The following is a 27,961-nucleotide window of genomic DNA, read 5'->3' on the forward strand; positions in this document are numbered from 1 at the left end:
GTGACAGCCGTCGGATAATCCCCAAGCCGGCGATGAGGCCAAGGCTGGGTAGCCAAATCATGGGGTGAGTGAAACCTTGGTCAGCGAGCTCGCAGCTATAGTGCTTGCATACGGCTCGCCTCCAAGGCGGAGTAATTCGGCTCGCGGCTGTCGAAAACCCACCCCAGATCGGGCGATGACATCAACTACCAAGCCTCGTTGTCAAAGCTGGGGTAGGGTGACTGGTTAATGGCTTGGTGGCCTGGGGGCTAAGCCTACAGACACAGGACGGTGCATCCAAAGAGAGCACAGCCGGTCCACACCTGGGCGATTGAAACTGGTCGCTGTAAAAAACCGGGCAACTATGATGAGAGACGTACTCCGCAGATACTGATGTTCGGGCAGTCGGGATATCCTCCTGCGATATTTCTGAAGCCGTTTGTATGAATGAGTGCTTTTACATTCTCGCAATCATACCACAGATGAATAAGCGAGATGAATCTCTATAGACTTCAAGAGACCAGTTAGGGCGTCGAGTTCCCCAAGTCTTACCGCGGGCTTGGGATCGACGGCAACCTCACTTGGCATGAGTTTCAAGATCTGCGCCGACCACTACAGCATGTGGGAGTGTACGCGTCCGGGATCCCAAGGCATGACGCTACTAAGCAGAGCTAGATCTTTTCTGGCTGCTCAGCACTGGGCGGCTGTATACCTCACCCGGCTCTATATAATGGGAGGGGGTGTTGGGCACATACATAACACATCAGGTCACCAAGTGTGAGGGACTTGCTCGCAAGAACGACAACATCATTTTGGATACTGCGTATCTGGCGATTGCCGATGTCAACCCAGGTTCCTGTCACATAGGGACGAACTATTAAGAGAGGGGAGCCTGAGATATTTCGACCAACCCTGATCTCCTCCTTCTCGAGCAACTACCCAGCAATCAATTGCTACTTCTTTGGAAGTTCCCGGCGACTGATCTTCTGGAAGTCAACTGGAGAAGCGTCCCCCGCCCAGACCAACTCCATCAAAGGGAAGCATCTTACTTGCGAGGGCTGCCCTGGTTGTTCAACCATCTGGCATTGGCTTTCCCGCGCCCTTGCCATCTCCCAAGAAAGAACCATGAAGCCTCTCAGCCTACTCGCCGCATTCGCAGCCCTGTTCGGCAACACCACCTTCTGTTCCGCCCAGTCCACAACTTCTGCTGCAGGTGCCTGTCCGACGGTCCTCACCCCCTCGTACGAAGCCCCCGTCGTCGGCTCGGGATGGACGGCCCAGCTCATCGTCACCGGCCTGAAGAAGCCGCGGAGCCTCACCTTCGACCAGAATGGCGCGCTGCTCGTCGTCCAGCAGGGGTCTGGCATCGTGCGCCTGACGCTGTCTGACAACGGCGGGACCTGCCTGGCTGTCAACGAGACCTCCACTGTGGTTGAGAACTCGGACGTGGGTGTCTTTGCACTTCGGTATCGTGAGAGGTCAGATCAAATTTGCTGACAATTTTTGCCTGTCTAGCTGAATCATGCCGTCCAGCTGTCGGCCGACGGACGCACCTTGTATGCTTCCACCTCGAACGAGGTGTATCGTTGGCCGTACGACGCTGCTGCTGGCACTGTGGGAGACAGCGAGACGCTTGTAACCAACATGAGCAACTCAGATGTAAGCCGCCCGTGTGTGATTTTCCCCTGTCAGTGGCTAATCAGCCTCAGCATGTCTCACGGACGTTGTTGCTGTCCCGAAAGGCCGACAACACTCTGTTGGTGTCTCGAGGAAGTGCCGAGAACTTGGACTTCGGTGCCGCCCAGCTGGACTCCGGGATCTCACAGATCCGGGCCTTTGACATTGGCAACCTGCCTGATGGGAGACCTTACAACTACCCATCCGAGGGTAGACTGATGGGCTGGGGCCTGAGGAACAGCGTTGGAGTTGCCGAGCACCCAGTCACGGGTGGAATCTACAGCGGTATGCTACACTCGATTACTCGCTCCTTTGAATTCATGGGGCAATTCTGACAGAGAATCAGTCGAGAACTCGGCGGATCAGATCGAGAGGAGCGGCACTGATATCCACCAGGACAACCCCGGCGAAGAGATGAATTATCACGGATTCTTGAACGACTCTACGGAGGACCAGGGCGGCAATTACGGGTATCCGGACTGCTTTGCCCTCTGGGGTACCGATAACTTCCCAGACAAAGGGAACCTGACCGTCGGGAGTCAATTTGCGCTCAACCCCAGCGACACACTCAACGACACGACTTGCGCGCGGGAACATGTCCCGCCCCGGTTGACGTTCCAAGTAAGCCTCTCTCTCTCTCGAGCATATGGAAAAACCAAGACTGACGGGTGAACGCAGGCTCACACAGCCCCCCTGGACATGGTATTCGACAGCAACGGCACCACGGCATATATCACATTCCACGGCTCGTGGGACCGCACAGACCCCACGGGCTACGTGCTGTCGAGCGTGCAGTTCGACGGCACCACCGGGGCGCCCGCCGCCCGGGCCGATAGTAGTGGCGCCACGGCCGACGTGCTTAGCAACGCGGACCTGTCGAAATGCCCGGACTCGTGCTTCCGCCCCGTCGGGCTCGCATGGGACAGCCAGGGCCGCCTCTTTATGAGCTCGGACTCGACGGGCGAGATCTACGTGCTGCAGCGGTCCGAGATGTCCGCGACGGGTGGGGGCACGGAGACGGGGACGGCCACGGGAACCGGTACGCTGGTCACGCCGACGTCGAGCACCAGCCCGAACCTTGCGCCGCGGTCGGGTAGGAATCGGCCGGGTGGTGAAGCCATCTTCCTCACGGGCCTGGCTGTTGCGTTGTCGGTGGTCTGTGGGGTGTTCTTTACCGTGGCCTAAATGTACAACCAACTGCTCATAATGCTAACTTGCCGGCTTGCACTACCCTCGTCGAAGGGCAAAAGTGGCTTGGAGATGGATTTCCAGGAGACGATAGGACTGAATGTTCTTGGTAGACAGAAATCAAGGCGGAGCTTCATGTGGGAAAATAGTATTGAAGCACGGCCGCGGAGCTTAACAGGCTGAAATTATGACTGGCTTGTCCCTGTTCTTTTTTTACTTATCAATTCCCGTCCGGTGGACCCCAAACGCCTCGCGACCCCTCGACTCACTCCTCGAGTGTCTTCACAATGTCCCACTCGCCCCGCAGGTTCTCCTTCCACAGCGTGACCTTGTTGTCGCTTCCACTAACAGCGAGGACGTTTCCGCTGAGGGACCAGCTCACGCGCCAGACGGGGGCGTCGAAGCTGAGCACCTTGGAGTTCCACTGGCCGGGGCTCGCGGGGTCCGACGTCCAGATGCGCACCGTCTTGTCCTGCGACGCGCTCGCAATGTAGCTCTTCTGCAGCACCGTGGGGCTCCACGCCACGTCCCTGACCCAGTCCGTGTGGCCCGAGAGCGGCTCCCGCTCGGGCTTGTAGCTGTTGTTGGCGGGGTCGAAGACCCAGATCTTGAGGAGGTTATCGCAGCCGCCAGAGACGAAGCGGCGGTTGCCCGTGGCGCCGGGGCCGGGGGCGCTCGACACGATGGAGCCTGGGGTGGTGGCCGGCGCCCAGGAGACGGAGTTGACGCCCAGGCCGTGGGCGGGGAAGGTGTTGTGCTCGAAGCTGTTGTCCTTGAACTCGAGAACCGAGACGTTGCCGTCCGAGGAGGCGCAGGCCAGCAGGCAGCCGGACTCGTGGGGCGACCACGAGACGATGTTGACCGAGGCCTTGTGCAGGGCAAAGTCGAAGATCTTCTGCCACGCGCCCTGCTGCTCCCGCCAGATGAAGACCTTGCCGTCGTAGCCCGAGGAGGCGAGGATGTTGCCGTATTTGGGGTGGGCCCAGGAAACACACCACACTGCGCCCTCGTGTCTGTTGCCCGGGCGCGTCAGTTGTCTGTGATGTGCGCGGCTAGTGTCTTTTGACTGGGCACGGGAAACTGTCATACTCACCCCTTGAGTGTCTCCGTCAATCGCTGAGACTCGCCCTCGATTTCAAAGATCTTGATTGTCCGGTCCGAGGAACATGTCGCGAGTCGGCGTCCGTAGTAATCGAGGACGGCATCGTGCTAGGAGGCGAGACGGTCAGGTTGAGCTCGGCAGAGAGGTCGTGGTTGTCCCCTTGGAAGTTCGAGATGGAACCTACTATCATGTCATCGTGGCCGGGGTTTGAAATGACCTGAGTCGCCTGTAGTAGCAATGGTCAGAATCGCAACTCGATGCAGGTCCGGGGCATCGTGGGCGCAGCAATACACACCATGGTGGCGGGGAGACGGCACGGTCGAGGACAGGCCGATCAAGTGGTCTTTCAAGGAGAATAAAAAGGAAGGTCTAAGTAACTCAATGAGGGTTTGAGGTTGGCACAGGGACTGGAGAGGATGACAACAAGTTGGTTTTCGCGGTGGCAGTCTTGGGGAGGTGGGCGGTTTCGCGACGTGCTGTCCTGTCCATTAAACCAAGCAGTTACTTAACTCTCAATCCACCACAGTAATCTTCTAGCTATGTACTGCTAGGGGCCAGACAAGGTGGTAGGTACCTAGGTACCTAGGTATCCCCTGCAGGGCAGGGCGACGTCAACTGGAGGGTTCCGCCTGCTTTGTGTGTATGTAAGCATCAGCCCCCTGCCATTGCAAAGTGCCTGAGTGTCTGCTGCGGGTAGGTACTGAGGTACCTCTCCCATGCGTCTAATGCGGTAGGCCAACGGCCGGCTGACGGAACGGACTGACTGCCTTTGCCTCGGCTCCTGGCTTTCGGTATTTGCCTCCAGCGACTGTCCACATGGGCTTGACTTCTTCTTTCTACCACATACACTGCCATGACTGATATTCCGGACATAAAACGATCGTTATCTTCTATGTTTTTAGCAGTCTCCCCGGAAACTTGACTGGGACACACGGAGCATCCATGGGCTCTGCTCTCAGAGCCAGTCAGTCGGTCGGTCGGTCAGTCTCAGGGTTGAGACCGGTTCCCTCGAGTGCCCTCACTTACCGTGGATGAACACCCTTCTCATAAATCAGACGCATTTACACATGAAAGCTGATGCCATAAAAGCTGCGGTATCTGAGTTTCTTCGTCCGATGTTCCTGAGTGGGAAAATTTGTGTGGGAAACAAACAATAGACACATTGTTATTGTCCAAAGATCGCCCCTCCTTCAACCCAGGACCTCCATAAGTTGTCTTCGAGCAACTTTGAACTTCCTACGGGAAGAGCTGCAATCTTCTCTTTTTCAACCACACAGTGTGGTCGCTTCTCACTGTGTGTGTATTGGCACTCATTACAACATTGTTGGCACCTCCAGGCATCGTGATCACCGAATCACAAGCATCAAATCGCAAGCACGAAATCACGACCAACGACCACTGGGTCTGATTAACGGTCTGAGGCTATCGTCACTTAAAGACACGTCGACCACTCAAGTCCCAGTCACCATCATCAGCATGGCGGACAACCTCTGTGGACCATCTGCCCCTACCAAGGGCTTGGTTGGACATCTCGACCGCGACCGTACCCTTCAGCAGGACCGTGTTGCAGGCTCTCCCGCCTCTGCCGATGGGGTAAGTTGCACCTCAGGACTCCTTTTATTTGGGGAATGAAGCTGACCTGTACAGTCTTTCCGGTCAACTACCCAAGAGACGGCCAATGCAGCTGCTGGAGATGTGTCTTTCGCCAAGTTCACTGGTGCCTCGCCTCAGCCCAATCCTCAACCCACTGCCACTGCTCCAGCCCTTGTCAGGCCCCGAGGAAACCCCAATCATAACCCATTCCTTTGGATGCAGTACCAGTCACGCTATCGTGGCCATGTCGACATCCCCTTGGATGGCAGGGACCAAATCGATTTGGAGAAACATGTCAACCCGCCCATTCCTGACCGCCGTGGCGGAATCGACCATCAGCGCCCAAGTGCAGCTCTGCAGGCAGCCAATACGTCCTGGGTCAATGACTTTCGACGTGCTCAAGAGGAAGACTCTTTGAGGAAAGAGATGGAAGTCTTGCGCTTGAATCCTACTTGCAACGCAGGACCTCACTGCCCAGCCAACCTGTACACACCTGCCATGCGCGCGGTGCCCATCAACACTCCAGGCTATGGTCCACCCAACTTTGCAGCACAAAGTGGCTACCCCTACTCCAACCGTCAGCCCATGATGCAAGGAACTATCGCTTCTCCCTATGGCCATTCCCACATGATGCCCGCCCATGCTCCAGGCTTGGTTCCAGGCTTTGGTCAAGCCGGCATCGCAGCGCAAGGTGGCCAGCACCTCATGAGGGACCAGCCAGCGCAGCAGGAGAATATTGCCCCATATGGTTATGCTGCTCCGGGCACCGCTCAGACTGGCCCGAACGGCCTCCCTTTCAGCCACTACCCTCAGAACCTTGCCTTGGCAGCCAATACAGAGGAGGCTCTCGGTGCGGCGTTCGCTGCATACGACCAGGAATTTGAGCAGGAGATGGATCAGTGGGTGGCTGCTCACGGACCCGAGGACCGCGAGGATCACGACGCTATCATGACCGAACATGCCAAGAAGTTAGATGCTAAGCGCTGGGAGGGTGACCCGAAAGTCATGTCGCAGCTGGAACCCAGGAACCGCTTTAACCTCAAGAGGCGGGAGGACATGGAACTTCAATCATATGCTGCACGCATCCTGAACACCATGGTATCAAGCGACAATGAGAAGTTCAGAGGCTCTTCCTTTACCGACCTCATGCGCCGCATCGTCAACCGCGAGGTCGTGGTCGAGGGCGACGATCTCATCGATGTTGCCACCGGCAACCCCACCGACCTGACCCCTCGAGACCTCAAGCCCGTCATCCAGGTGCCCGACGTGCCCCCGACCTTCATACCCCCCTCGGACGCGGAGCTCAGGGCGCGGCAGGAGGCCGGGCCCAAGGAGACGAAGGACACGGCTGCGGCGGAGAGCCCGGGGGGCGCCTGAAGGGGGCCAGACGTCCAGACGGAAGTGGTGGGGGCTGACGTTTGGAACCTGTCGCCCGTTTGGAAGCCATCGAAGCTGTCTTCTCCAGGGGGTGAAGATGAGGAAGAAGCCGGGCAGGACCACTGGGGCATCCGCACCAACTTCCTCGCGTCTCCGTGCACCGGATTTCATGGGATCCAAGTCCCCGCCGCCGCCGCCCCGGAGTCACGCACCGGCACTGATTCAGGGTGGACCCTCGACGGACAGGCTGAAGAGATGCGGGACCTTGCGGAAGTTGCGATCGGGGAGTCGAAGCAGTTCACACCCTTGGCTTCACCATTGCCACCGTCTTCACCCACGCGGTTTGCATAGCCGAAGATATGGCTTTAATTGTTGATTTTGAATTGCCTTTTGTATTGTCTCTTTTTCTTCTTCGAATCTGTCTGCGAAACCCCCGACGGACATTGTCAAAAGCTGCTTCGAGACCATCTCGTCAATTACATGAGCACCACAAACCCGCATTGGCCCCTTAGCCTACCGTCCCTCCCCAATTCCCCCAAGCAGGCATCGACATCTTTTCATATCCACACCTTGTTTGTTTGTTTTGCATCTCATGGTCCTCAGGAGTCGGAGAACCTCCCAGTTTGCGGCGTTGGAAAATTGGGGTTGTTACAGTATGGCCTTCTCAGGGGACGGAGGCAAGGGCTCTTGTCCTTGATACCAAGGCTCTGTTTATCACTGCATCATGTTCCTGTAGGTGGTTTATGCATGTCTTCCGGACTGGCAGGGCAGCTGGCTCATGGGACTGAGCCATGACAAAGTTGGCAGCAAACCAGGGGGATATGGAGAGGTTGTCTCTCCGCTCTCATCTTGGTGTCACCGTGTGCATTTGTACAGTACTCTAGATCAGGAATTGACTGCACACATCTGACAACGTGCCGTCCATATCCAGTCATAAAAATCACATATTGTTTGGTGAAAGTCCACTGCAGTGCAAGGATCGTGACAAATCATGCAGCTAAGTCGTATGTATAGAATTCAATTGGGTATTGGTATCATAATTTTCTTTCCTTCCCTTTCCCTAGGGTTTAGCAGGCTGCATGCATAGACACACCTAGTGTTTAAGCTTCTTAAGCCAGCTCACCCTCCGTGTCTGCTTTTGTACAGGTGTACATCCTGTGCCAGCACTCGTCTCCCTCTCACTATCTCTGTGATCGCCCGCTACACTGTGTACACCGGCCTGCTTCTCTGGTAACACCACCGTGTTGCCGCCCATCTCGGTCGATTGGGAGTGAGACTGCTTCAGCATCCGCCGCTGCATAAAGGCCGCGCCCGTGCTGACTGCCCTCCTGAGGCCAGACTGCGCCGGCGGTGGCGTATTGCTGCTGATGTTGCTCGTAGTCGACCGCCTGGGCAATTTGAGCGTATGGGATGCGCATGATATGCTAACGGACGGTTCCCGCGGGTGAGCGGCGCCCGCATCGCTCGTCTCGGCCGAGTCGGGCGCCGCTCCGCCGAGTCGCAGGGCTAGCCAGAGGCCCGTGACAGTGATGAGCTTCTTGGTCTCATCATCCACTGCGTGGGTCTGGCGCTCGGCGGAGGGTTCATCAGCAGAGAAAGGGGACGGCGGCGGGTCCCTGGCGCTCGCTGAATCGAAGTTGTAGCTCATAGGGCGAGAGGGCGGGAAGCGGCCCTGTGATGTCGACACCGTCGTGTAGTCCTCGAATACCTCGAGCGATCTGGGTGTCAAGTTCGCCAGGATCGGGTGGCGCCTGGACTGCGGGTTGATGAGGCTGAATGTGTACTTGTAATCGGTCGGCTCCGCGGCAGACGTGGCGTCGCTGGCCACTGTAGCAGCCGATGACGAGAGCCTGTTTGCGCTCTTCTGGTTCGAGACGCTCCTGGTGGAGTTCCGCTTGGCCCACCGTGCAGTCTGCGTGATTCCGTGCTTGTCAATGTGGACAAACTCGTAGTTGCCTTTGGGACCCGGAGTTGCCCTCCAAACAGTGCCGTCCTCCATCACAATCTCGTCACAGTCCTGGCCCCTTACTGGGCTCAATATGGCAAGGGGCTCGCGGCGGCCGCCGACATGCTCATCCTCCTCTTCCGAGTCACTGAGACCGGTGTCATAGTCCTCGGACTTGAGCAAGATCAGATCACGAGGGCCCAGCTCGCCCTTGACCCCGAATATGCGAGGGAAGAGGTTGATATAGCGAGCGGTGACTATGGGCCCGGCTATGACGGACGCGGGAAACACATCGATCGCCGGCCGTGGCCGCCGTTGGTTTCCGGGGAGCTCCTGAAGCTGGAAGAGCAGCCTCGGGCGGATGTTCTTGAACAGGTGCTTCTTGGAGCCCCGCTTGGGAGCCGGCAGGGCAAGGAGGTAGTGGCTGCTCTTGCGAGGGGTGGCTCTCCTCCGCTTAGGCCGGGCGGCCGAGGACGTCTGTGAAGTATCGGAGTCGTAGAAGGATGGCTCATCTTCTGTCATGGAGGACTTGGGGGTCTCAAGCGGCTCGGGCTCCTTGAAACGAACGACGGGGGCGGCAGGGACAGATCTCCGGGCGGCGGCACGGTCTCCGAGCACATCGGTGACGGGTCGCACGTAGACTTCAGACACGGGTCTCGTCGCTTTGGGCGTTTGAGGCAGAGGCCATGTGCTTGCGTGAGGCGGCGTTGTCGTGGAGCGGAGTATGGGGGCTGGAAATGCTGATCGTAGATATGGTCTTTTCCGTTGCAGGGGCGCGTGTGTAGGTGATTGTGGAGGGTGGCCGTTTCCCGAGCCTGAGAACTCGTGGCCGTGAAGGGAGGCACCAGCGTGGAGAAACATTTTGCTGGCGGCAGTCGATACACCGTACTAGGAACTCATACACATAGAAGTACACATGAACACGCAACGGGCTGGCAAGACGAGTGTGAAATGGGCAGGATGGGCAGGAGCGACCGGCGGTTGCTCACGTCCTAGAAGTAGAAGGAGTGACTGAGGCCCCTTCCACTCCGTGACTCCCGGAAGTCCAGCTTCGAAATCCAAATCCAAAGCGAAACTCGGGTGCAACGAAAGTGCGAGTGCAAAATTCTGCGGAGCTGGTCCGTCCCGGTCTGCGTCCTGGTCCCAGAGATTCCGTCACTCGTTCCCAGGGCCGGGCGCCGTCAACCGCGATCATGGGGCGCACTGTTGGTAGGGCTGGCTGGTAATTGGTGCCGGAATTGGCGGATACCAAGGCAAAGGCGTCCGTCCAGCACAATAGCTACTAGCCAGGTACTGTGTAGGCAGGACGGTATTGCGAGGCCGATGGCGGTCTAGATATCGATTTGGGCTCTTCGGAGAATCGAGTTGCTGGACAGCGTGTGAAGTGGATCCGGGTGGAAAAAAAGCGTTCAAGGTGTGGCGTCACAGTCGGGCATCTATGGGAGGCCGGCGCGTGTGGTTTTTGTATGAGATCGAACGACAGAAACTGAGATCAGCAAGACGGGGTCGGAGGTTGGTTGTCAAAGTTAAGCTTCCCAATTGTCGAGGCCTTCCTGTCATCGGTCATCAGGTACCCGGTGGCAGGTCGATCTTACCCCGTCCAGTGCGTTGGAAAGACAGAGTGCTGCACAGCAGGGTGGCAGATATTGACCGGGATGCCTTGTAGCGGGAAGACGCGTCGTCCCTGCACAGAATGTGGGCTCTCCAGGAAGAGGGCGGGAAGGCTGGACAGGAGGCAGGTCAGGGGTGCAAGGCGGGCGGGTGAGCTCCAGGCGTACACGAAAATGGTAACAAGGGCACACAGAGCTGGTGATGGGCTGAGAAAGGCTGGCGTCGGTGTGTCTGATCAGGAGAAGGATGAGGAGCTTGCTGAGTTGTTCTCGCAGGAGGGAGGCAGAGAAGAGGAGTTGAAGAAACGGAGTGCGGAAACGAAGACGAATACAAGACACCAATCCACCAGGGATTATGGCGTGGGAGTGCAGCACGCAGTCGCAGCGGGTGGGACAAGCCTCCCGAGGTGCAGGACCGCGGCAGTGGCAGGGGAAGTTGGTGAGCTGAGCTTGAGGGCGCGCAAGATCCGTCATGTGCGTGTAGGCAGCTACTTTCCTAATGTATCCCGAGCATGTCCCTGTCGGCATGCCACTGTGCCCACTCGGCTGTGCTGCGCCCGTTCCAATGAGAAGGGGGAAAAGGGGGTCAGTTGAGCTAAATTGGGCGTCGGGCACGGTGGGCACGCGAGGGCATTTCCCCAACTGTCACTGTGTGCCGCCTGCCTGGCCTGCTTGTGCTCCCTCGCTTGCCTGCTTGCTTGGCTGACATGACCTGACAGCACAAGAGTCCTTGATCTGGCCTGATTTGACTTGTCAAGATGCCCGCTTCTTACTCTCGTTGTGGACTTCGGATGTTGGCTGCTGTGTGTTGGCTCTTGGCCGATGGCTGACGATACAATCCGTCACTCCATCCATCATCCATCCGTCAGGGGCGGTGACGGACTTCTTCTCGTCTGGTCTGTTTTACTGCACCGTGCAGCCCGGCAGCACATGCAGCAGCCGGTCAATTGGACTAATAAGCCTAGTGGTGGTCTACCGTAGTAGTGCAATCTAGCAATCTGGGGATATTGACCAGACACTGCCAGACTAGTCAGTCAGGTGTGTAGCAGGTGGCACGGCAGTTCTTGGACACACCACACAACCGCAGGGCCATCGATGGGGGTGGGGGGAGCTGCGGATATAGCCGTGGAGATTGAAGTCGCCTCCGGGCCCTTGACGAGACCTCGAAACGGGAACAAATGGAACAAGAGAGAGTGAGTGTGCACCTGTGTGTTTCAGCTGTCCATCCTGCCCCATCCTGGGCCTCTTCTTCCCTCATCAGACATCAGACGGATCCCCATGTGCTCAGATCCCCACATGTTTGCCACCAGTCCACGGTCAATCCTGTGCTACGTGCGTACTTGAAGTACAGTAGCTGGCACAGACAGGCGGACTGGACTGGTAGGTCGGCACAAGATGAGCATCTGCAGGTGCCAGAGGCTTCAGGGGCCCAAATCCCGCGCCGGTGGAATCTCCAACAGCCGGCCTCCTAATCGGCAGCCTCGTGGCGCCGACTGATATTTTTGGCGTCAGGTGTTGGTGCTCTTTTCGTCGACTTTTTGATTGCCCAAATCTCGGCACATGCCGAGGCCTGCACCCAAGCCACAGCAGGGGTGGTGGAGACCCACAGACGCGCTGGGCATGCCTGGCATAACGGACAGCCTGTGGGCCCGATCTTCTCAGGGGGGTCGTGCCCCATGCTATCCTCTATTTGTGTCTGTCTGTCTGTCTGTCTACAGTATCTTGTGTACAGCAAGTAGGGCTTAACTGCTATGAGCCACGCAGCATTCTGGTCCTTTCCACCACGTTCGCCGCCATGGCCGCCACAAGCATCAACAGTGGCTCTCCCTACACCACCCTGACGGCCACGTTCCTCTCGTGGAAGGCCGTCCTGTTCGCCATCGCTGCCGGCAGCCGCGTGGGCCCGACCTACGACACCTCCTCGAGCCTCCTCGTCCCCGGCAGCCCGCCAACCTTGCTCACGCGGCTGTCCTCTTGGGATGCCATCTACTTCCTCAAGGCCGCCCAGAGAGGCTACCTTTTCGAGCAGGAGTGGGCCTTTGGGTCCGCCTTGCCCAACTGCATCTCCCTCATCATCCGAGGTAAATAACGCTCGCTCCTCCTGCCTATGGTCCGCCCAAGTTTTAAAACCAAGTCCAAGCTTCTAATCACTTAGAAGCCTCAGCCCTACGGATCCCTCGGTTCGGCCTGCTCACTGCCCCCGACCCTAGCACTCACGTTGAGGCTCTGGTCGCCGTCATCTTCTCCAACGCCTGCCACCTGCTGTCCGTACTGGTCCTCTACCAGCTGGGCTTGCACATCTGGAGGGATTCGAGATGGGCACTTGCTGCTGCCCTGCTGCACGTGCTGTCCCCGGCCGGCCTGTTCCTGTCCGCCCCCTACGCTGAGAGCGCCTGCTCCCTGCTGTCCTTCACCGGCTGGCTGCTCCTGGTCAAGAGCTGCATCAGGACTGGCACATCTGTTTCATCGCTTCCTCGAGACGCCTTGACCCTACTCGCCGGCCTTATCTTTGGCCTCGCCACCTATTTCCGTACCAATGGCCTACTCAACGGCGCCCCGCTGGCCTTCGACTTTCTCTCGACCTTCTATCAACTGACGGAGGATCTCGATCACAGCAAGACCCCCGATTACCTCCGGAGGCTGGTTGTCCTCGGCATCGCCGGCCTGTCTGTCGCTGCCGGCTCCGTCGTCCCTCAGTATCTTGCTTACCAGACTTACTGCTCCACCGCTTCCGCGCCTTCCGAAGCGAGGCCATGGTGTACCCACCTCGTGCCCAGCATCTTCAACTATGTCCAAAGCCAGTATTGGTAAGAATCTCCTGAGTAACCCACAGGCTGCGGGCCACATGACGGTGGCCTCGGACATCAGCAACGTCCGCTCGCTCACACCGCAGAACAGGAACACCGGTTTTTTCCGCTACTGGACGCTGTCCAATGCCCCACTCTTCGCCCTTGCAGCTCCCATGCTCTTCGTCATGGGCAAAGGCGGGAAAGATCTTTTCTTCCAGGGCTCCAGGATCTCCAGGGGCCACGGGTCGGCCTCGGGCCTTGACAGCTCCCGCCTTGTCTTGGTGGTGAGGTCCATGGTCTTTGCTCAGGTCTCGCTCGTCGCCCTGGCCTTTACGAGCTATCACGTCCAGATCATCACCCGCCTGTCCTCAGGCTACCCGGCCTGGTATTGGTGGCTTGCGGCCTGCCTTAGGAGCCCTAAGACGAGGAACATGGGCAGCGGGCTTGTGGTCTTCATGATCATGTATGCTTCCATACAGGCCGTGTTGTTTGCTTCCTTCTTGCCTCCAGCTTGAGACATCCTGACAATAGTTGTCCTGCGTTGCTGCAGCATTGACCTTGCCTTGAAAATCACAGCAGGCGGCTATCAGCGCCCAGTGATCTATCACATCATGCCCCAGCTATTCTTGCAGCCTCAACTCTCCAAGTATCCCAGTGCTGTGATATTAAATATTGGGGCCGCACCATTCTCAGTCTACCCCTTCAATCCTTCAAGACAAGTTCCTCTTCCAATCGAACAAATGATTCACATGTGAGAATTCTCACCTCGAGGCCCACCAAGGGGTCTTCCATTCATTTGAAAGAAAAGGATTTCATTGCGTCAAACTACTCTTCCAGCATCTCACATATAGGCCTGACGAAGCCATTGCTTTGAAGTGGCGCATGCTATCTAAGAAGTCTGTTTCTCGTGAATGTATCGTACACTCGCAGAAGTGGGCCGTCCATCCGGCCCCCGTCCGCAACCCGGGGGCCAACCCGGGGGCATTGACTTCTCGCCGAGGGCCAATATGATTGCAATCTGTTGGATTTTGTCCATGCTGGATAATGTCTCACCAGCGTCCCAGTGAACATCTTCCGGCTCTCTCAGTCTAATTGGGGGGCCCTGAGAGACGTCCATACTCGGACTCGTGGAAACAGGAGGACTTGTGGCCGCGACCCCAGGGCGTAGAGCTGCTGGGTCTGGGCGAGTGGTGACGCGGCGGCTGCCTGTCGCGCGTCACGTACCGGTCGATCGCGCGCTGGGCATCGAACTCATCGCGGGGCAGCGGGTGACCGACCGGGCTCAGGAAGCGTTGGCGCGGGTGACGCTGAGGATGGGACTGCGAGGGCGGACTATCGGCAAAATCACGGGAAGGAGAGAACCTGTCACTTCGTTGGCGGTCTGGGGAGAGCAAGTTAGCAGTGGGACAAAGGAGTGTGTTTGGGCATGTGGTGCCAGTGTGCTGCGCACTTGGCGCGAGGCAGAGGGGCCTGAGCATGGATGAGGGGGCATCATGAAGATTGTGAAGGGAAGGGGGAAGAAACGTTGAGTGGTATGCCGAGGGAAATGAGAAGGAGATTAGGGGAAGCAAGTCGGGGTACCTTCTCGGGCCTGCCGCTGTCTGGAGTTCTCGCGGCCGCGGTGGTGGTAGCCGTGGTAGCCGGCGCGAGATCCACGGTGACTACGGTTGGTACGGTAATACTTGGCGGAGGAGTCGCCATCTGCGTCGCCATCACTCTCTTCGCCGCGCTCTCTCTTGATTCCGCCTGTCACCGGGTACCGGCCAAGCATCCTATGCTCAGCCGGCTTAACATTCGGCACGCCGGGGCGGCGCAGGAGGCAGCAGCAGTGGGCGCGGTCTAGCGCCGCTCGGGTGGCTCGCCTTGCTACCCTCGGCGAATTCCTCCTTCAGCCGGGCCTTCTCTCGCTCGCCTTCCGCTTTCAGCTCGGCACTCTCGCGGTCGATCTGCTCCTGGCGGCGGAGACGGGCCAGCTCGCCCAGGCGGAACCCACGGCTGTCCCAGCCGGTCAGACGCAGCCAGTCTCGGAGGTCTCGGTCCCGGAAGTCGAAACTCTGTATCTCCCAGTCGCGGTCCTCGATCGGCAGCGACGCCACTGGGGAGGTCGGGTGGGGACGCTGCTCGCGGCCGGGCCTCGCATATACATGGTGGGGGAACGGCGGCGGTGGCGCCATGTAGGCCCCCCCTGGTGGTGTTGTCGTCGCCTTGTCTGCCCTGGCGGGCGTGAGGTGAACCTCGACGGCCATGTCCGCGCTTGCCGTCGGGCTGGGACGCGGATGGATGAGCAGGGCCGGTGTCACCCTTGTCTTCTTCTCTTTGTTTTGGCACAGGCTTGGTCTCGCGAGACCTGGACACATTGCGCTCAGCACGCGGCTCAGTTGGCACAATGGTTGTGGCCGTCGGGGCACGGGTGGGAGGCGTCGTCTTGCGCGAGGCAGGCTTGGGCGTCGACTCCTGGACGGGAATCTTGCGCGTGGGGGCCGGGGGCTTGCTAGTGATCTCGCCCTCTTCAGTCGACGACAGCGTGCTGGCTTTCTCCTTTGGGACCACCGGGCTCTTGGTACCACTGCGCGATGCAGGTGTTTCCTTTCTGGCGGTGCTGTCGCCTCCTCGCTGGGCCTTGCTGCGGGCACGATTGTCGGGTTTCTCATTGGCTTTTGCGGCCGCGTGGGCGTTTGTGCCCGGGGGCGCCTTTATATCGCGTCCGACCTCGTTGACGGTCATCGTGATGTCGTTTGCATCCTTGCCAGTGGTCTTGGATGGAGTTGGAGATGATAGCTTTTCCATCAATTTCTCATAAATATCTGGAGAGCCCTGTACCTTGTCATTGCCGTTAAGTTGGTCAGGAGCATTCAAATTGGACGGTTTCTTGGATTGTGAAGTCCCCTGGGACAGGCCTGGGATGGATTGTGCTTGATCAAGGGCAGATGTCTTGGTCTGGACGGGTTCGGCCCCGTCTGAAATTGGCTGCTTTTGCTGTTTGCATTGGCCTGGCACGCCTTCTGAGGAGCTCATGTCTGCAGGTTGCGCACTTGCAGCCTGCAGTCGGCTCTGCATCAGCTTCTGCTTCAGCTCGGCAGCTCGGGCGCTCAAGTAAGGCTTGCCGGATTGCTTTGCCTCGTTGGGCTTCGGCGAGGGGCTCAACATTTTCGTAGAAACCGTAGTAGAAGCGGTTGTAAGGTTTGTTCTGGATGGCAGTAATCAAATTGAGATGTAGCTATTCTTTCGTGTTGTTGTTGGTGCCCGTCAGCATTGCTGCAGGATAAGGCCAAACGGCGTTGACACTACCAGCACAAATCTCTCGTTCACTAGGACAACAGCACAGCCTGGCAGGCTGGAACGGCCCCAAGGAGTGTTGACAGTGAATGACGAGTGAATTCTAGGGTGAATTTTCCCGTTGAAGGGAAGCCACGAGCTGGGATGTGGCTCTGAGTTTGCAAGGCTGAATGGGTAGCGACAATTGCAATACCTCATAAGGACATCTACCATACTTTGAAAATAAATCCTAGAAAGCAGTGCCTACAAGCATATGCAGATGTCAAGAAAAATCCGGCAGAGGAGTGGCAGCACATGGCATACATGTATCGCTCCTCAAGGGACATAGAGCGATGCTGGTGGGGTGGGGCGGCATTCATCAGCATAGAAGATATGGTACAAGATCGATTCTTCTTACAGGGCCATCCATCAACAAGGATTTCCTTTGCTAACTAGCTGCAGTATGTTGCTTCCCATTGGTAGAGCAATGTCAGTGACATGTTGTTGGCTCGGGTAGCTGCTGTTCTGCTGCATATCTTTCGCCCAAGCCATGCCATTTTGTTTGCTAAAAACATGCCTTATTACACCGCCTAATGGACTCATCAAGTCTTAACGTTTAATTTTCTTTCTACAGGACAGGAAACTCAGATTTGCCCAGCACCTTTTCGAAAATTCCTCTGCCTCTAGTCATTCATCGACCGCAACTTATCTCTTGAGGCCGGAGTCGATCTGGACTAGAATGCTTCGAGGGGATACACCAACAGCCATCCATGGAAGTTTTGACAAGATCTGTGGCCATCGCTCAAGCTTTTCAAATATCGGGGTTTCCATCATCAATGTGGAAGAAGTAAGGGATAAGTATCGTTACCTACGAAGGAACTGATCACACCGCGGCGAGGAAATGTGTCAATCTCAGCAATCTCAAGACCACTGCGCATTACCGGCCTCGATCAGCTTTCTGGAAGTGACAACTTGCCTGGGAACGATATCAACATGCCACACAGGTTTACTGGGTATGGTAGTATTTTGAGCCGCGGTGTGGCCGAGGAGGCAACCGATGGCGACAGAATAATTTCGAGGCAGGGAATGACAGGAAGCTGGAGATATGTTTTCAATACATGTATATTAGGAATGTTCCTTGCACCATTCGGGCGCGTTTCTGGAGATTGTAGCGTGGGCTCGGTCCTCAGAATGGTACAGAAGGCCGGCCAGATGTGCTGTCAACCCGGCCTGGAGAGCTTGTATTGGTGAATCATGGGGTAGCGCGAATGAACATTTCATTCTTAGCTGATCATGAACAATTAGATCAAGTCGAGTCAGCAGGTGGATATGCTAGCTACATGGTCTTGACACAATTTAAAGCCAAGCCCTGCTCATGCTTGATGTCATGAGGGAGTAGCTGACATGAGGCTAATGTTCCGTTTCACAACAATGTCTTACCTTAAGCCGGTTCTCAACGCGACTCAACGTCTGTATTCCTAGCTTGGGTCGGTTTCCCGGAAATCATACACTTGGTCGGTTTGGCAGGGATTGATTGTGTTCAAGTGTCGACTATCAATTCAACCCGCCGTCGATTTGGGGAATAGTAGGGGCAGACCTTCAAGCAGCTCACTAGTCATGCTGGCCTCATGCATTTCCTGACGAATCTTCCGGGTGCCGTGACTCTTTATAAGCATTGAGCTCTTAACTGAGTGCAGCAACAACCGGAGTCTGCAAATCATGTCTCCTCGTTGCAGCATGAGCTCGAGATTCATTGTGGATCAAACATGACAGCTGGTGTCTAGGGGGTAGATCAACCGACGCCCGTGTGTTAACAGACAAGTAGAAAAGAGCCATTGGTCTGGGCCCTGCTCGCTTGAGAAGTGTGGATGCTGATGAGGTGTGGCCAAGTGTGTGATGGCCTCAAGGGGGCTGGTTCCTAGACCAGAAAAGGAAGGGGGGAGGGTAGCCGAGGTAAGAAATGTGAGATTGAGCCTGCCTCTGTACCAAGGTTGACTTATTGTGCCAGGGAAGCAGTGTCTACACCATATTCCTGTGTAACGGAGATTAAATCATAGAATATTGAGCCTCAAGACCCCGCCGGAGCCGAAGGATTCCAGCCAAAGCATTGAAAATCAAATACCCAAAGCGGCATGGCGGACGGAGGCGATTCTCTTGTACCTTGGTACTAGCCGCGAACTGAAACAGAGCTGTGCACGGGGCTCCCAGCGGCCCGGCCGTACGTTTCAGTCCGTTGCCATACACTACTGCACGCCTAGACAGCACGCAAACTGACAACAGCTGTGGAAGGAGCCTGGAAGCCTTGAGGAACTTTGCAGGTGCAACGGTCCGCGAGCCCGGGTCCTGTGTGTGTGTGCTTTGTTCCGCCCCAAAGCCCAGCCGAAACTCAATCGCCGGACGGCGTGGTCAGCAGAATTCAACTGTCTCCTCTGATCATCCTGGGCCAAAACCCTATCTACTGTTGCAACAACAACGGGCACGCCCGAGTCCATTCCAAGCAACGACCCAAGATTGACCGACTGCCTTGCTCGATCGGATTGGCGACGGATGACGAGGTCGTGAACCGTGAACAGTCAATTAAAGTGTCATCACCATCAACTTAGGCCATTTCTCGCTCGGAACCACCATCCACGAGGCCAAGTGTCGTCCGGTCTCGTAGCTTCGCTGCGGCTGCCTCCCTCTGGGTTATTTGAACAACAGCTTCTCTTTGGATCCCGTTGTTCCGTTCCTGCAGCCGGCTGTTCCAATGCAGAACGAACCTTGGCCTGTTTGCCGCGTGGTTCGCGACGACCGTCCGGTAGCGTTCTACTCTTGCAGGTGTGCAAGCGAGACATGGTTCACCAGTCCTGTCAGTTTCGGCTGCCGGCTGCTCCTTGGACCCTTGCCTGGCCACACGGACCTCTCGCCCTCTCTTTCCCTCCCTCTGATTATCTACAACGCACTGGCCCCCATTGCGATTCTGCACACATATACACTGGCGCTGCGCAGAACCCGTCGGCCTCAGGATCGCCCGGATACAGTCCATCCACACCCACATCGACTCTCCAGGGCCAGGGCCACCAAAGTCAATCTGGTCTGAATGGCGCTGATGCAATGGAGATCGTTCCAAATCCGGCTAAACCTCGTCCCTGACCGGACGACGAGCTTTGGGCCGGCTCGCTTCTGACGTCTAGGGTTTCAAGTGAAACACAGAGAACATGGGTCACGATGCCACACCGGTGGCGCCATCCACCTTCCATTCTGAGAGACTTGGCGCCGCCGCATCGCTGCTGTCTGCCACAGGCGCCTGCCCCATCTTTGGCGCCCACCACCATTCACCCAGTCACCCAAGCCTGCCGTGGCGCTTCCCTCGCCCAGCATGATCAACGAGGCATGCCTCGTCTCGAGCCTTGTCCCTGTCCCACGGGTTTGAGCCTCACACTATCCTCGCTACCGGGATGGCTGGCCAGTCTATTCCAGGTACCAGTCCGACGTGCGAGATGGGGCCTCCCTAACATACCCACACCATCGTCGGAGCCACTCCCTGATAGCACCCTCAATGTCGAGATCCGGCTGCCAATGTTTCCCTGCCATCTGCAGCATCCACTCCGCTCCTAGTTTCGCATGCTTCAGATCCAGCGTCCCCACTTTGTCGTGACTGCTGCTTGACACTGCCCGTCCGGTCCTGTGTGATCCCAGTTTCGCCGTCTCTTCTCCCTTTACTCACTTCTCTACTGCATCACTCACAACGGGAAGTGACGAGAATGACAGGCGCGAGTACGTGAGAGTGTCGTCGATATGTTGATTGTGCGGAGGATCACGAAATGATGAAGTGTTGATGCTTTTCTTGATACCCTTTTCGTTCGCTTCGAATTCCCCATTGACTGGGCTGGCTTTTCTTCAAACCCCCTTTCGCCAGCTGGCGTCGCCAATATGGCGATATCTGGAACCACCTCGGCCCTCGTCGCCGCCTTCGCCTTGTGAGTTTTCGCCCCTTCTCCCCGACGGCACGAGATGGCGGTTGTGGTGTCGGAACAAAGCTGATGGGCATCGACAGTGGCATCGTTGTCAACGCGGCATCGGCGGCCCTATTTCTCAATGTCAGGGGCCATGGCTCGTCGATCTTTCGGGACGGCAAGAGGCTGGTCCTCGCTATTTTTCTATTCAGCGCCGCCACTTGGGCCCAAGTTGGCTTCATTACAACTCTAATAGATCCGTCCGCCGAGAATTCGTGCCAGATCGCCATCATCTTCACCACTATTTTTGACCAACTCGCCCGATATTCGATTGAACAACATTCTCTCTGGGTTATAAACGATGGGACTCAGGCGTCGGCCGGCCAGATCATCCCGCAGGTCTTGCTGGGCGTCCGGTTCGTCCTGGGGGCCGTTTTCGTCGGCCTTTCAAGACCGCAGTTCAACACCGTTTGTGTGCCGGTCTCATCTGTTCTCGCCCTTGCCATCGCATTAGTAGTGGTGGATGCGGTGATTGTCGCGATTTTGGCCGGCCGGGCCATTTCTGTCGGGCTGATCAAGAAAATGCAAGACGGTGGCCCTGACTCGGCCCGAAGCAAGGCTGTTGTTGCGTCGCTCATTGGTCTGACAATATGGATGGCGGTCAGTCTTACCACGACCCACCAGGCCTGTCATCATGGTGTATACTGACAGGCATACAGACGAGTGTAGCCATGCTGCTTGGCATATTCACTACCGACTACATATTCAGAAGCACCGTCCCGGCTGGTGGTCTCACCATCCTGCTAAGTAAGCCTTCTTACACTTAGACATGCCTTCCGGACCGTCCCCTGACCGTGATAGTTATTGTAACTGCGAGCACAAGCGCGTTCGGAGACCAGAAGCCGAGGGATAGAGACCGGAACGTACCAGAGGCACCGTCACCGAGACAGATTGTAACTGCACGGTCCATCTCCACTTCAGCCTCCAACGAGTACCCGCCGAGTCGATACGAAGACCTCAAAAACGAGCAGATTACTTCCAGCACCGCATTCGTCCAGCCGAGGGAAGTACCGTTTCCAAACCAGGGCTTGCCGAGCATCACAAACCCCGGGATGTCAGGACAGGGCATGGGTGGAGTTCCAGTTCAGGGCCAGTTGTTCCCTCCGATGCGGTCGGTCCCGGCACCCGTCAACCCTCGTGAGGGAAAGCAGCAGGAGAGGCTACCGAACAAGCCCAGGACGCTGTTTTCGAACGCTGGTGCGGGGCCAGCGAAGACGATCACGGTCGGGAAACTGGCTATATCAGCTCCTGTCCTTCAGGAGGGCGGCTCGAATCCATTGGACAAGGTAGCCACAACCGATCTTGACACGGCAGCAAGGAAAGAGAAAGAGAGGAGAGCACTCCTGGCGAGCCAGAGCCAAAGCTCGTCGGCTGTTCGGAACGAGGCCGCTGCTACGGCCATCGAGCCGGCGCAGGGCGTTTTGCGGGCCACGAGTACCGTTCGAAAGGAAGTGGTTGGGCAGGCGTCTTTGCCCGCTTTGCCCGATGGCGCCACATCAGCGACAGGCGTCACGACCGGTTCTCAACTTTCGCCCGGCGGTGAGGAACTCCGGAGAAGATCGCCGAGGCATGCGCCATCGACTTCGCAGACCTCGGCACAATCGGTGGCCATCTCAGCGACCAGCCGGCCACCTTCTCCCCCACAAAAGTCGGCAGCCCGGGCTCTGCCTAAGAATCAAGATGTTATTATCAGGACAGATATCCCTCCGTCTCGGCAACTACCTCCGTCCCCCGAGACCACAGCCCCTGAACCAGCAAAGACGCCTCTGCAGAGACGACCAACGAATGGCCTCCCTGGGAACCCGAGGGCAATGTCTGTAAGGAGGCCGCCAGGTGAATCTGGGCCTCAAGGTGAATCTGGACCTCAGAGGCAACAAACTGTCATGTTCGTCAACAACATCATATATGACGACCCGAATTACGTCGAAAGCGTCATAGGAGATGCCAAGGAGCGCGGCCCGAAGACGGCTGTCCCGCCGCCTATCAACACAGCATCTGCGAGCCCGCCAACAACGCCTGTGATTCCGGAGACACCTGGCACCTCAGGGTCAATTGTTCACCGCCCGAGACCAATCCCAAGAAGAAGCAATACATCAGGCATGGATACGTACTTCCCTCCAATCGCGCCGCCAAAGGGCCACAGGAAATCGAAGTCTGCTGGGTCTATCCGCACCGTGAAATCTATGCTGCAGACTGTGCCAGGCAGCCCGACAAATCTTCCTCCCCTACCTCTGCCTCCTTCGCAACAAATCCCAAGCTACGCTACTCGGCCGAAGCCCAATGACACGAAGAGCATGACGTACGATGAGAAAATGACCCTGCTTTTCCCACAGCCACCGAACGCAGAGGGGAGTGCACGCAGAAGATCATCAGTGCCATCATTGCCTGGGATGCCTGTCTCGTTCATAAGTAGCTCACCGACACTCACAGATAACCTTGGCTACAATAACCAATATCGAGATTCCAAGAGGACAACGACGTCGGTGCAGACAAGGAGCCTGTTTGAGGAGCCAGAGGAGGCATCCCAACGAGAAGTGTCCATGGAGGCGGGCCGTGACCGACCGAGTGCCACGGCATATCACAGTCTTCTATCAGAGGCTGGCCAAGACGTTATGGGCGAGGAGTACCCGGTGGATGAGAAGAAGCAGTCCATGGCAACGACAGGAAATGGCAAGCGAGCTTCGTCGCCGATTTTGCCCGCCCGATTTAGTATCAAGACAGCGACAACGACGGATAACACCACCACGGACGATGCAACTACGGAATGGGGCACGGTCCATTCTCCGGCACCAGTTCAGCAGATAGGCTTGACAGTTCACCAAGCCCGGGCCATCGAGGTTGGGAAGGCGGACAAAACCCCTGGCCAAGACCAGAGGGCCGTTTCGGCGATGACCAATAGCGAGGAGATGGTTTTTATGCTCGACGCGTCCGTGGCGAGGGACTTGCAGCCTAAGGGCAAGGCGCCTGCAAATGTAGAGGAGGAAAGCCCGGTGGCGTCAAGAGCGTCTTCTGGTCAATTCTATCGGCGGGTTGGAGACGAGACCCTCAGTTTCTCTTCGCGACCCGATAAGACGCGGTCGAGAAGAGGCCCACCACCAGTTCCTCTGGTGCTGAGCGACCGACCGACGACAGCCAAGCAAGCGGTCCTCGTCAAAGCTGCCGAACCATCGCCTCTCCCGTCCCCGGAGGAGGCCCTCTTGATGATTCAAGCACAGCTGAAGAAGTACGAGCAGCCTGGCCCGGGCGCGGCCGACAGCCCCGGGCACGGTCGACTAGCGCTTTTGAATGACTTGGAGGCAGAGATGGGCCAGCAAGAGACGAGGTGGCATGGCATGCAGCACGACCTTTCGCGAGATTCGTTCTCCACCGTCTCGCCCACCGCGCAGTCCCGCCGCAATTCTGAAGCTGCCCCCACGTCGCCGGCTGAGGCTCTATCCAGGAACTCTTCAACCAAATCCAAGGAGAGCATCGCTGCAGACCGAAGAGCATCACGCCGGGCACGTATGGGTAGCATCTCGTCGACGCGCTCTTCGTCGCGTGAGAGCGACGACAGCAGGAATCGAGCGAGTCTTTGGCAGCGGAGGCTGGCAGAGGCACAGATGGAGTACATGGAGAACGCTAACGAGCTCATTCGCAAGCGTAGTCTGAACTTCCTCTCCGTGGCCAAGGCCGACTTGGGCAGTCCGACGCCCCCGGACTCGGATGAGTCGGAAGGAGAGATCGAATCCAGGCGCAATCTGGCAGCTCTCCTCGAGGCCCGTGCTAAGCATCAGGCGGTCGAGAAGGAGCGGTCTGCTGGGGCCGCACAACTTCTCTGGACACCTCGTCGGGAGCCCAAGGCTGAGAGCGGCTTTATGTGGGTTCGGCCACAGCGACCGTACGAGCAACATTTGCCGTGTCAGGAGCCCCCCCTGCCTGGACTCTCCGTCCGCCCAGCTCAGAGGAAAGAGAGTTCCACGCTGCCCATCGAGTCCTCACAGCTTTGGCAGAAGCCGACTTCACTCGGCGGGACCGACCTTTCCGGCCTCTGGAGGTCTCCAGCCGAAGTGCAGGCGCTGAAAGAAACATCTCAAGCGACCAGTTCTGCAAGGCGTCAGGCTCCCAGCTACTACAACCCCGGCATTCAGCGCTCCCGGTCCGCCTCCGGATCCCGCCCGCTGACGCAACGACCACCGCGTCGAAGCAAGCGGATCACAGCGCTGCCAGACATTGTCGAGGATCCTCAGCCACTCCCGGACAAGCGAGGAACTCTTGGTATCTTCCAGTTTCCCTGGGGAGAGAAGTCTGACATTGCCTCCGTGCAACCTCGCCCGTCACTCTTCATGGCGATGCCAGGCACCATGTCCACCGGTGGCAGGAACGTCAACATGGCTCTAGACGCGAGGGCCAGGCAAATCGAGTCGGATGAGTACTCTTCATCCTTCTTTGATGACTATGACGAAGACGCAGAAGATCGAAGCGACTCCTCGAGCGACATGGGATCGGACAGTGACGACGGATTTGATGAATCCACGTTGTGGGAAATCGCAAGCTTGCTCAAGACTGATCAAATCCCATCCACCAACAGCCTGTTCCCGCCGCCGGATGATGCCACAAGCTATGTGGTCGATGACTACGCGGATGACGAGGAGGCTGCTCGGATTGCTCGTCAGACGATCCTTGTTGGCATCGAAGAACCAGATGGTCTCCAGGAGATGCCATCCCCACTTCCCCCACAGGACTCGCCCAAGAGGACGCAGTCGGCCCTATGGCAGGCCACGCGGGGTACGGAACGGGCGTTGTCCGCGAAGGGTCTTCCTCAACCCGTGGACTGGCACAGCTATGATGCACCAACAGAGACCTCCCGTGCTAAGCCTCGGATGCCTGTGCAACCTGCGCTGATCGAGAGCGACAATCTTTGGATCCCGTCGCAGGTCGAGGCTGTGGAATCAAAGTCGCCAATGTGGTCCTTACCAAGCAGTGTGGAGTCCTCCCAACCAGCCTCGCCGAAGGAGACGCTAGAAGTGCCCCTAGCACGGGGGCTATCGACGGAGCTTCCTGGCCTGAAGGAGCTGTCGAGGTCTATTTCGACGACAGACTCGCTCTGGAAAGTGGAAGAGCAACCCCAGAAAGGCGATCATGGTGTCGGCCTGCCGCACCCGGACAACTGGGAGGCACTAGACAACACCAAGTCTACCGTCCGTGCAAAGCCTCGTCAAGCCGAGCCTGCTATCATTGAGAGCGGCAATCTGTGGCAGACTTCCTCCGATACTCGTCGTTCCAAAAATTGGCTAGAAGCACCGACGCCAATTGAGCCTAGCAAACCTCTGTGGGAAGTGGTCGAGAAGCCGAAGCGCGGCGAGCATGCTATCGGGCTGCCTCATCCTGACAACTGGGATGAGTATGATGGTGCCAAGCCTACTCTGCGTTCCAAGCCGAGACAGTCTGGTCCCGCCGTCATCGAGAGCGTCAACCTGTGGCAGGCTCCTCCGGTCGAGCAGCCCGGTCCGAGGAACTGGTTGAAGCTACCAAGAGCAATTGCTACCAGCCACAATCTATGGCAAGTGACTGCACGCCCGAAGAGAGGGGACCACTCTGTCGGTCTGCCTCATCCCCAAAGCTGGGATAGCTACGACAATGTAACGGCAACAATCAGGGCGAAGCCTCGACAATCTGGTCCCGCCACTATCGAGAGCGTCAACCTGTGGCACGCTTCTCCAATTGAGAAGTCTGTACCGAGGAATTGGCTGAAGCTACCAAGCCAGCGTCTCTGGCAGGCAACTTCGCGACCAAAGAGAGGTGACCACGCCGTCGGTCTGCCTCAGCCTCAGGAGTGGGAAAGCTACGATGGTGTAAAGACGACTGCCCGGGCAAAGCCTCGACAGTCCGAGCCTGCTGTTATTGAGAGCACCGACCTTTGGCAAGCTTCGTCAGGCGAGGCAACTACTTCGCCTTCCAAGTTGTGGGCACCGAGGACGCAGTCCGCTCCTGTGACGCGTGCTGCATCCCCTGTCGTGGATACTTTCAACCAGCCCGAGGCACCTAAGCTACTCTGGTCGGCACCAGTGTCACCCAAGCTGCTGGCTGACTCTGGCCTATTCAATCCCGATGCCAGTCGCGCAGACTTCAGAAGGTCTTCTCAAGCTCCCGCCGCTGTTCACATGGGCCGCAAGCCCCGCGCAGCAGACCGGAGGCCGGTTGACAAGCTGAACTCGACAACGCTTTGGGTCGCCGATGTCGCGCCTCAGATTGAACGCAACTGGATCTCACCGATGCCCAGCCCCAAGGAGAAAGCTTCCAGGATCCCAGCCCCCATTCTGAGGTCAGCAACTCTGGCTAGACGGCAGCATCGATCAGTTGCCGCTTCGCAAGTGGACTGGGACGCTGCTCTCCGACAAGCACTTGCAGCCAGCTACCCGGTGCCATCGCGTAAGGCGACGACTTCCCAGCAGTGGGATGCCGCACTCGACCAGGCTATAGCTGCCAGCTACCCTGCCCCCTCTGTTCCAAGCCGCAAGATGACTGGCCAGGCGAGTGCTGCGGACTGGGCCAGTGCTTTGGCTGAAGCTGTGTCAAAGAGCTATGGCAAGCCTTTTGATGTCTCAAGACGCCATCCCGTATTCGCCGCGTCATCGTTGACCTCCAGTGCTATGGTGACACACCCTGCTGCTGCTGGCTACACGTATGATGTTGCTGCTGTGCATCCTGTCTTCTTCGGCTCAGGCATTGCCACGTGCCCGGACGACAACTTTCACCCAGCCATGGGCCGTTCGTGGACCACAACCGACATTGAATCATCTGGCGAAACCACAACCGGGAGCACAGCCTTGATTCCTACCTCTGCCGATCACGCAGTGGATGAGGAGGAAGAGTACTACGCAGAGAGTGAGGTGATGATGGACCCAGCACTGCTTGCACGAATCGAGGCACTTGAGCAGGAGCGTCAGTTCGCGGAGCAGTGGGCGAGGAACTCTTTTGCACCTGTTGATGTCACCCCCAGAACGCCACAGGCTTCAGTAGTCCCTCCCAGGGAGGAAGCACTGGAGGTGCCTCAGCAGGCCTTCGACTTTGAGTTCGAGCCCGTCGATGTCACGCCGACCGTCCCACTCGCCCCTTTGACGATGCCACACGCCGCCCAGGAGCCTGCCGCGGCACCAATTGGCTCCGCGTTGGAGTCACCCGTGGTTCAGCGCCTCAAGCGCGCAGACACTTTCCAGTCTGTGTCCGAGATGAGTGAGGCCGAGTCGTCGGTAGTCAGACTGAGGGATAGCCTCGTGAGCTTGGATACTCCTACGGAAAGGAAGCCTGCGGGATCCAGTATCAAATTCATCTACTGAGAGTGTAGGGGAAGGAGGGACGAGAATGGGAGGGAAGAAGAGTCGGAAAAGCTTGGGGCATTTCAGATTTGTTTTGTAGTTTAAACTGTGTGACTCGATCGAACGATCCACAGAAATGATACCTCGGACCTGTAA

At 57.4% G+C, this 27,961-nt stretch overlaps 7 protein-coding genes across 7 annotated transcripts; 4 read left to right on the forward strand and 3 right to left on the reverse strand.

The window, feature by feature from the left end:
• Positions 1-1,104: 1,104 nt before the first annotated feature.
• INS49_008845 (uncharacterized protein) lies at positions 1,105-2,841 on the forward strand (the record flags this gene model as incomplete). Its single annotated transcript, XM_043169582.1, has 5 exons — positions 1,105-1,425; positions 1,495-1,638; positions 1,722-1,941; positions 2,003-2,277; positions 2,335-2,841. The coding sequence occupies 5 exons, from the start codon at positions 1,105-1,107 to the stop codon at positions 2,839-2,841; spliced, it is 1,467 nt and encodes a 488-aa protein (XP_043027262.1).
• Positions 2,842-3,109: 268 nt separating this feature from the next.
• INS49_008846 (uncharacterized protein) lies at positions 3,110-4,244 on the reverse strand (the record flags this gene model as incomplete). Its single annotated transcript, XM_043169583.1, has 4 exons — positions 3,110-3,857; positions 3,938-4,053; positions 4,131-4,172; positions 4,242-4,244. 4 exons carry the CDS (start codon positions 4,242-4,244, stop codon positions 3,110-3,112), a joined length of 909 nt encoding a protein of 302 aa, XP_043027263.1.
• A 1,178-nt stretch (positions 4,245-5,422) lies between these two features.
• Positions 5,423-6,916, forward strand: INS49_008847 (uncharacterized protein; the record flags this gene model as incomplete). The annotated part of the gene is made up of 2 exons (XM_043169584.1): positions 5,423-5,539; positions 5,594-6,916. 2 exons carry the CDS (start codon positions 5,423-5,425, stop codon positions 6,914-6,916), a joined length of 1,440 nt encoding a protein of 479 aa, XP_043027264.1.
• A 1,093-nt stretch (positions 6,917-8,009) lies between these two features.
• INS49_008848 (uncharacterized protein) lies at positions 8,010-9,722 on the reverse strand (the record flags this gene model as incomplete). Its single annotated transcript, XM_043169585.1, has 1 exon — positions 8,010-9,722. One exon carries the CDS (start codon positions 9,720-9,722, stop codon positions 8,010-8,012), a length of 1,713 nt encoding a protein of 570 aa, XP_043027265.1.
• A 2,544-nt stretch (positions 9,723-12,266) lies between these two features.
• On the forward strand, positions 12,267-13,775 carry INS49_008849 (uncharacterized protein; the record flags this gene model as incomplete). The annotated part of the gene is made up of 3 exons (XM_043169586.1): positions 12,267-12,552; positions 12,630-13,278; positions 13,370-13,775. 3 exons carry the CDS (start codon positions 12,267-12,269, stop codon positions 13,773-13,775), a joined length of 1,341 nt encoding a protein of 446 aa, XP_043027266.1.
• A 573-nt stretch (positions 13,776-14,348) lies between these two features.
• INS49_008850 (uncharacterized protein) lies at positions 14,349-16,407 on the reverse strand (the record flags this gene model as incomplete). Its single annotated transcript, XM_043169587.1, has 4 exons — positions 14,349-14,641; positions 14,842-15,006; positions 15,062-15,607; positions 15,669-16,407. The coding sequence occupies 4 exons, from the start codon at positions 16,405-16,407 to the stop codon at positions 14,349-14,351; spliced, it is 1,743 nt and encodes a 580-aa protein (XP_043027267.1).
• Positions 16,408-20,427: 4,020 nt separating this feature from the next.
• On the forward strand, positions 20,428-27,826 carry INS49_008851 (uncharacterized protein; the record flags this gene model as incomplete). Its single annotated transcript, XM_043169588.1, has 4 exons — positions 20,428-20,474; positions 20,552-21,110; positions 21,170-21,257; positions 21,312-27,826. The coding sequence occupies 4 exons, from the start codon at positions 20,428-20,430 to the stop codon at positions 27,824-27,826; spliced, it is 7,209 nt and encodes a 2,402-aa protein (XP_043027268.1).
• Positions 27,827-27,961: the final 135 nt, after the last annotated feature.

Source organism: Diaporthe citri (assembly GCF_014595645.1).
Source record: "Diaporthe citri strain NFHF-8-4 chromosome Unknown scaffold_3, whole genome shotgun sequence".
Classification (NCBI taxonomy): domain Eukaryota; kingdom Fungi; phylum Ascomycota; class Sordariomycetes; order Diaporthales; family Diaporthaceae; genus Diaporthe; species Diaporthe citri.